The sequence below is a fragment of the Nanorana parkeri genome, unplaced genomic scaffold, assembly GCF_000935625.1.
Source record: "Nanorana parkeri isolate BGI_ZX_2015 unplaced genomic scaffold, ASM93562v1 scaffold1, whole genome shotgun sequence".
In the NCBI taxonomy this organism is placed as follows: Eukaryota; Metazoa; Chordata; class Amphibia; order Anura; family Dicroglossidae; genus Nanorana; species Nanorana parkeri.
Genome location: NW_017306269.1, coordinates 4,153,366 through 4,162,549, shown reverse-complemented (window position 1 = coordinate 4,162,549; position 9,184 = coordinate 4,153,366). Strand labels below are relative to the sequence as shown.

The following is a 9,184-nucleotide window of genomic DNA, read 5'->3' as shown; positions in this document are numbered from 1 at the left end:
GTGGGGGTGGGGGGGTGGGGGTGTGGGGGGGGGGGGGTGGATTGGGTTCTGTGCTTTAAAGTAAAAATGTGATAATATATTAAAAATGGAGAGCAAATGAATGCAGTCACCACATCTCACCTCTGGTGGCATGTTAGGGTATTTGTTTGTCAGCACAAAGTATGATGATGTTGCAGTAGGCAATGGAACCTTCTGTAGAATCTTATCACTTTTGCATGGAATGCGTGATGGACATGCTGTCACATAATCATGTTCATGCACCTGTCATTGGGAGTTGTAACAGCAATGGCAGGTGAACAGCAGTCACATATGAGGTGAGAGGAGCCTGGAGAAAGACCTCAAATGCTTAGCTCGCTGTGCACTCCTCTTCTATCTGTCAAAGCTGATGATGGTCAGTGACAACATTTATACAGATAACAATATGGCCAAAAGTTTGTGGACACTTGACCATAACATCTATATGATATTGTTAGACATTCTATTCCAAAACTATGGGCGCTCCACTGGGAAGACTTTCTATAAGAATTTAGAGTGTGTCTGTGGGAATTTTTGCACACTCAGTCAAAAGAGAATGAGTGAAGTCAGATATTGATGTTGGATAAGAAAATCTGCCTCACAAATGGAGCTCCAGCTTATCCCAAAGTTGTTTAGTAGGGTTGAGGTCAGGGCTCTGAGAAGGCCATGCAGCTTCTTCTACACACCAAGCTCATCGAACCACGCTTTCATGGAGCTCTCTTTGTGCACAGGTGCACTGTCATACAGGAAAAAAATAGGGCCTTCTTCAAACTGTTGCCACAAGGTTGAAAGTGCATAATTATGACTAAAATGTCTTTGTATGTTGTAGCATTAACAGTAACCTTCACTGGAAAGATCTGAACTCAATAATTTTGAGGAGTGTATTTGCCTAGCTCTGATTGTGTAACGTTATACCAAACAATATGTAACAGTGCTTTGGTTTGCTTAATTTTGCTACTTTTTTATTTTAAAAAAACACACACACAAACTTATGCTACTATTGGATATTATAGCAGATATACATGAATACAGAGCTCAGCAGGTAGTTGCAAGAAGGTACATGTGCTTCTACGTAAGGTAGGCATCTGTCTAATTGTGAACACAAAAAAAATCTCTTTTTCTTTTGGTTAAGCATGCCTATTTAGCCATTGCCATGTAGAATGAGCCATGTCCACCCTGCGGCTATGGCATGCTTTGCACGCCAAGAACACCTCCCATCACCGCCACCATTTGCTTTTTCAGTGATCAAGAGGTAGCAACTCTATTTCCAGCCCTATTGACCATAATCATTGGCATGGGAAATTTGAAAAACCTTTACAAGAGGAGGAACAGATGACAGTAAAACCACTTTTTATTCTTGAATTGTCCTTGGATAGATGGCAAGTGTAGCTGTATGCTTTTTATAAGCTTCTATAGGTTTTTCTTAGAGTACATAAGCAGGTAATTTACAAGACGACAAATATCTATTTAAAGTACCTAGATCCAACTCATATATCATAGCTTGAATGAAAAACGGTGCATCAGTATCAGCTCCAAATTAAATTCATGTTCACTCGTTCTTTGTCCCATTATCTAGAAAGGTCACTCTGCTTTTCTCTGAAATATGAAAATCAATCAGATTTTGTATAGTCACCAATAAATGCCTACACATTTCAAATACACTCTCCATATACTGTATCTGTAGACTCATGATAAGGTAGGAAACTGATGAATGTGGCCTTATGGCTTCAAGTGCAGACACAGCTATTTCTGATACAACTCATATTTTCTTCATTACCCTTGGAGGATGCAGCGGCTGTGGTACTAGCCTTCGATTTTCGAATACAGAGAACTTTCTTTTACTTTCCTGTGGTTTTTCATTTGCATGCTGGACCACAGAAGAAAAAAAATAATATATATATATATATATATATTAGAAAGGTAAATACTGTATAAAATACACCCACGTCTTCCCATCTTCCCAGGATACTTATAAAACCTATGCGGTTGATTTACAAAAAACAAATAGGCTGTTCCCTGTGCAACTGAATTTTTCCTTAGTTTAATGAATGTGCTAAAAATTCACTTTGCAAAGAATACCTAATCACATGCAAGGAAAGCTAAAAACAGTATTTTTACTTGCACATGCTTGGATGATGGAAATCAACAGGGCGTCACCACAGTCACTAAGCTAAAGAAAAATTCCCCTGCAAAGTGAACAGCCAATTTGCCGTTGTCACTTTGTCAGTTCAGGGCAAAGTTAACTGGCAAAGACCTCCCGGGTCCACATCTGGCCTCCTATCGGCTTTAGGCCTAGATAGCTTCTCCAACTGTGTACATCCTACTCCCAGGCTAGGCCCAGGGTTGACTGCCCAGAGCACATGGCAACTCCTGAGCATTTATGCACTTTCCCAATATGCACCACTGGCCATTAAACTCCTAGGGATTGGCAGATGAGGCCTAAACACTCCCAATGTTGTCCCATTGGCTGCCCCACTCTGTGGCAGGGTCACATCACACTACAGGTAGGTGCAATCAATAGCAGAACACCTAGGGATAACTAAATTATCAGACTGATTACAGTGCCAGCAACATTAAATTTAAAGAGCCGCTCCACTTAGGGTGACGGGCCTACATCGCCTTATTTGAAGCCTTCAGAAAAGATTAGAATTGTTCACTAGAATTTTAGAACAAAACATATTAGAGCATTGTAGAGCACAGAATGCATTGGGAGCATCAATTGCCATATTAATGAGAAGTCTGTGATAACACTATGCGTTTGCCCTCTCTAGGTGACACACAGGACTTCTTGGAAGATGTCACTGCAATGTGCTCAGGTTGGCATTATATTTTTATGGACACCAGGCGTTGACAGTGTTTAATGGCTCAACAAGCTTTTGGCTAAAATTAGGTACCTCGGCTTATATTCGGGACGGCTTATACTCGAGTATATACGGTATATTTTGCAAAGCATCCAAAGTTTGCATTATACATGACTGGTAGAATGGCAGGATATAATGACACTGGTGTGATATTTATGCAAGCATAAGAGTTTTGCATTATATATGCTGACTAGGCTGACTATGTATTTATTGATAGCAGAGACTGGCGCCAAAATAAATGTCCTGTTTAAGAGGAAACACCTCTATGATGCCCGCTATGACCTTTATTAACCAGAAAATCTTCTGTGCGGCTCTCTCAGAGGAACTCCACACTTCTTTTTATTCAGAGCAAAATAACAGGTTTGCTTTAGAGAAAGAAAGATGAGGAGAACAGCTTTAAGCTCAACTGAACTTTCATTTCACTTCAGCTAAATACAGTCAATATGGATTGAAAGAAAAGGTGTGCAAAGTCTTACAATAAGTTTTTTTTTTTTAATTATCCACAGCCTGAAAAGAAAAATCTTTCTTCACCAGCATTTATTTATATGATGCCTAAATGTTGCACTATAAGAGAAATCAGAAGTACGGGTGCATGGATCAGAAAAATAAGAACGTCTCTGGAACAATGAAGGGTGTCTCCTCTATATGTTGGCTATTCACCCATTACAGCATGGCCAGACGTCAACCTTGAACTTGCTATAGAGCTAAAATTGCTGACTCTGAGGGTCAATCTATAATGGAATATTACAGCACCGACCTAAACAGAAGCTCCGCTGGATTTACTGTTGTGCGTCGGTGATTGGGGTGAAGTGGGCATTGTTATTTCTTTCTACTTCGCTCTGAAGATCATGCATTTCTTTTGATTGCATTGCTGGTGGGTATTGATTTTTTTTTTCCCACATAAAAAGAAATCTGCTTCCCACCGAGAGTGAAAGGCAATACGACGCAAAAAATAGCAGAAACCAGTAATATAATAAAGTAACAGAAAATAAAAAAATAGAAAAGGTGAAAAGAAACTTGAAATGGCTAATAAAACAAAGACCACGTCATTAAGTGGTAGCGACTCCAGAAATAAAAGTTAAGAGATAAGATAAATAGCAACAGCCACAATAAAGAAGAAAAAACAACATAAAGCTGAACGTCAGGCAAACAGTCTGGAGCGCTACATACGTAAATATGTGTTACATGATGTGTCATTTTGTTCTGCCAGTCGTGTGACTCACAACACATCCAGGTCAGTGACCTCACCTTTCTCCACTGCTGTAAAGGTGCCCATACACTGCTCGATTCCCGAACGAGAATCGCAGGAAATCCCGCGATCGGACGAGAATCGAGCAGTGTGAACGAAGACGTGCGCCCGTTTCTACTGTACGGTCGCACATCTTTTGTCTAAGGAGCACGCTAGAAAACCAGCCGAGAATCGTACGATTTTCGGCTGGTTTGAACGGTGCTCGGCAGACAAATGCCGAACGGGCCGGTGTGCGCACACTGCCCGTTCAGCATTGCGGTCATCGGAAGCCCGCCCCTCAGGGGGGCGGGCTTGCGATGATCGAGAGTACGATCTGCCTGCCCAAGATGGGCAGATCGTACATTTTTTTAATCACTTTACAACCATCGCAAGACTAAGGTCTTGCGATGGTTGTACAGTGTATGGCCACCTTAAAGCAGCAGCTTGCTGAAGCACCCACCTCCAGACTGTGACTGGACAATTAAGGAGAGACCACTCTCCTTTGAGTTAATTGAGTTAATTCCTGTGTTCTCTCCTCTCTCTATATACTTGACTGACAGTATTGTAAATGAAGTATACCCTGCTTGAAGAAATAAAGACAGATGGACTTTATATCAGGAATTCCTGTTTTGTTTTTGTTTTTATCTCAGAAGTGCATGCAAAAGAACATTTCCGAAGGCTGATCCTCCTTCTTCAGTAGTGTTTAGATGAATCACCGCTCTGAATCCCTTCTTTTGTATGCATGCACCTCTGAAAATTATAAACAGAATTTACTGATTTAAATACTCAGTAAGCTCATATATTAATATCACTCTTGAATGAGACTTGGGGATTTTTATACTGGATGTGCACATTACTGAGTATGCTTGGTCCTTCCTCCCCTTGCCTGAGCTTTGCTGTACAGAGCATTATAGGAGGCTAATATAAAGAGAGATTGAGGTACCATTTAATGCTTTGCATTTAATTATTTCCTAATAAATATATAATAAGATTTATTAGGTATTTTTTATATCTGCCTACAGTTCTCTTTCAGCAAAAATTTAAAAATAAGTTTACAAAATATTGTACATCAGAGTTAGCTCTTTAATTAAATTTCAACAAAAAATTTGGCAAAATGCATGACAATCAGGAACCAATTTTATTCCCGATCATGCGATCACTATCTCAGCTATGACATACGGTACTTATTTTATGCAGATTGGAGGCTTTGTTGAAAATAAGAGAAGTTTACTGTTAGGGATTAGATACAATTTAACCTTTCCACGTCCAAGAGTGGTTAAAACCTTGGTGACCATTCCGAATTTTACAGTTTTGATTGGTTTGCTCGAAAATCACTACTTAACTGTGTTACATTCCCAAAATATTTTTCACTATATTTTTTTTTTTTTAGTAGATAAGATTTCTTTAAAATATTGCTTTAATACATTCCCCACTATTGTTTTTTATTTCAAGTGAACAGTCGGACAACATTGATTTTTAGTTTTGTATAAACACATTTTTGAATAGTGAGTACTATAGTAGGTAGGGTTTTTTTTGTAGAAGAGTTCTTATAAGTCTATTTTGTAAAAAAATAAAACAAAAAACAAAAAACCTTCTTTTTCCTTTTGACTAGCATTTTTTTAATACATTGAACGTGGCACATGCGCAGTGCAGTGTACATTTCTGGCATCTGGAAGAAGCTGAGATTAGGAGCTGGTGGTTAAATAATATAACTCAAGGGTACATGTGCAGGATGTACATCATCAGTAGCCGTAAAGAAAAAAAGGCATGGGATGTGGCAGCAGCAACGCCGGGATGGGAGAGGTTCAAATCTGCCACATTGTACCAGTATGCTGGGCACATTATAAAAAATGCTCCTGCTACCCTAAAAGGTTTGGTCTACAACCTTCCCTTTTAGAATAAGGCAGTTTTAAAGTGGACCTGCCAAAGGTTACATAGGGCCGAATTCACATTGTTGCTTTGTGATAATGCTCACATTTCCATGACACTTGGTACCGCAGCATACATGCATTAGTGCGTTGTACTGCCATTCATTCTGAATGTATTTTTAATGGCACCCCAACGCACTGAGGCAATGGACCGACTACCAAGTGTTGTGGTGCGCTGTGTTGCTAAAAAATGGTCAGGTCTGGTTTTAGGTGCTCTAACGTGTGCTAGCAAAATGAATGGGCTGCCTTATTGCAACACAGGTTATTGCATGGCATAACACACATTAATGCGTATGCAGTAATCCATCCATCAAACATGTGCCAAGGCCCTTACAGTCATCTTCGCAAGTCCACAGTGTGGACTGTGGAAAAAGTGACAGTTCTAGTGACGGGGCATCACATGTACACAAGTCTGCAATTGACTGAGAGTGGTTTATAAATAGTGCAAGAAATGCAGCCATGTTTACTCTAAATAAAAACATGTTGAATGTCCAGAGTGATGTAGAACAGATTGTGTAGTTTTATGCTACCGAACGTTTTCATAAGACTTTTCGAGATTAGACGAGCACTTTTTGCCTAATGTTATCAAATTCAGAAATATGGCAGCGTGCGTATAAATAATGCATTTTGCTTCAATATGTCTGACATCTTCAAGCTGACAGTAAGCAGAAAAGAGAACCTCACTCCTGTGATTAAACACAAAGCAAAGAAACTGGCAGAAGGAGAGTGCAGGCATGCATCCTGAGAACCTGGCTCGGCAGAACAGGCCAGCTGTACCTAGATGCCCCCGGGGCTGGTTACATAACATGACCACAGTGCTGCAATCACCTGGCACCAAATATATTTGGCACTTACTGTATGTTCTGTCTCCGCCAAATCACCAGTAAACTTGTTCCATCCAGTTCAAATTCTTGACAACCTTCTACAAATTGAAATGTCTAAAGAGTTAAGTTATGGCATCCTATGCTATTTGGGGATGCAGAATCTGTGCTTTCATTAAATTAATACCTGGTAATCCTGTCATGACAATCATACTTTTGGCACTTCCTGTTATAGGATGACAACGGTCTGTCCATGTCTCCTGATTGTGCTCTTGCATTGTCATTCTGCCACAGGCATACGATGAGACTAGAAGTGGCTTTTTCAATACACACTATGCAGGTACGGTCCACTGTTGTAACCATCAGGAAATCCAGCCGGATAGCAGTTAGCAGAGGAAGTACAGTAGAGCTGTGAGCACTGGAGGTTATGAGCTACCTAAAGTAGAACTCCAGCCACATATCCCATTACTTAGTTTAGGAGCACTCTGAGCTGAGGGTGCATGGTAATGCTTCTTCCTTGCATTCCCCACTGCACCAATCGACAGTCCTAACCTTGTGCAGGCTTTATGATTTTCCCCTCCCTCACACGACAGTGTTAGTTCCTGCAATTAGCTGCTGAGGCACTGCATCAATAAAGGAGGAGGTTACATTCTCCCTACATCCGGAAGCACTGGGTATTTTGCTGCTCAGATGGAGCAACAGGGCATGTGGGAGCACAGGAAATGTGACTATAAGTGGGTCAGGAGGTGGGCTTGAGACTCATTGTCCTGAACAAGCAAAATGACAATCTATTTAAACAAAAATTTGAGGCCAGAGTTATGCTTTTACATTTTTGAATGCTTTGTTCCCTGGTAATGGTCACTTAGGCTTACTGTGATCTCCCAAAGAGGCACTAGATCATGGCTTGATCCAGCTACAATTGGCACAGAGACTGTCATCTAAAGTATGTGGGGACCTTTAGTGTCCCTACAGATGCAATCCTGCAATCCACATAACATGAAATATCAGAACAGGAAATGTGCGTCCCATGTGAGGTGGTAATGAACGAGCACAGCATGACCTTGCCCAACCTCTGTCATCTACCTTGGCTGTATTCGCAACTCCTGTACAGACACCCTCAACCTCTCCCACCCCAGTGCAAGGCATCAGTCTCAGAGGCCTGTGACTCATTCGCTCAGCACAAGCAAACCTTCACAATTACTCTCCTGACATGCTATTAGTGACACAAATGCCATATTTTTCTCTGGCTGGGTAAAAATAACACACGGGAAAAATGTCACTTTAAAACAATGAACATAAGGCAGATAATTCCCACGTATTCCCGTGAGTCACAGAGAACAAACATGCTTTAACTTGAGAAGCCTACTCCAATAAATCCTTTCATATTTTCAGAGCAAAAAGCAAGAAACACAGAGTAATGGAGGAAACAAAATCAATTCATCATGTAAAGATTAAAAGTATGTTCTAGTCAAACATTAAAATGTTGCACTTAAATTGACTCAAGGGAGACAGCCTACATACCGAAAAGGTTATAATTTCCATTCTAGCACTTATTTTCTGCTCTTGGCTGCCCTGGTAGCTAAATCACACTAGTTGCACCCGTAGAACCCTCAGGATTTGCTTCGAACCCATGGTAGCAGCAAACCCGAACCTCATCTCCAGTCAGTAGCTATCCAGCTTCGTCTTACAACTAAACCACAAGAATCCTTTTCTGTGATCTCCAAGCCTTTTTTCATGAATCAGTGATGATTAAATTGTGATTTAATGAAGAGCTGTGCTCATCTGTTAAAAATTAGGAAATAAATTTTGGGTGGACACACCCATTTACCAAAGAACACTATACATGTGACATTTACTTTTTCACGTTGTAGGAATAGACTTACCCTTTTGCGTAAGTTGTAGGTCAGAATCAGGTTTCGGGAAAAGGAGTGTGAAAAGGCAGTGTAGAAGTCTAGGACTTTTTGTAAGGCATCTCTCTTAATGACATGAAGATCACAGTAGGTTAGAGCTCTGACGTTAGCGCAGGATGGTGCGAGAGTGGTCTCCTTCCAAAATATGTCTCCAAACACATCGCCCTTGCCTGCAGGAAACAACAATTGACAAGTTACTTTTATTAAACTCTAACTGCAGGGAGCAAATTAGATCATCAGTGAGTGCCTAAAGCTACCCAGAAAACACCACAAATGTGCTCAAATCACAAAATGTGATCGGTTTACTTTAAAAAGAATGTATAGATTTTTCAATAATATATTCTTTAACATATGTAAAAGAAATGAACTTGATGTAAATAATTTTACCAATGTTAATGTTCTCAAAACCTTATATTTATAT

The 9,184-nt window shown here is 40.2% G+C and overlaps 1 protein-coding gene across 1 annotated transcript in view; it reads right to left on the bottom strand.

Annotated features, from left to right (window-relative positions):
- Positions 1-9,184, bottom strand: part of KCNH1 (potassium voltage-gated channel subfamily H member 1) — a 253,988-nt gene that overhangs the window by 64,420 nt on the left and 180,384 nt on the right. The window contains exon 10 of the mRNA XM_018552733.1: positions 8,737-8,933. Coding sequence (XP_018408235.1) covers positions 8,737-8,933 — 197 coding nt within the window. The remainder of the gene's footprint in view (positions 1-8,736; positions 8,934-9,184) is intronic.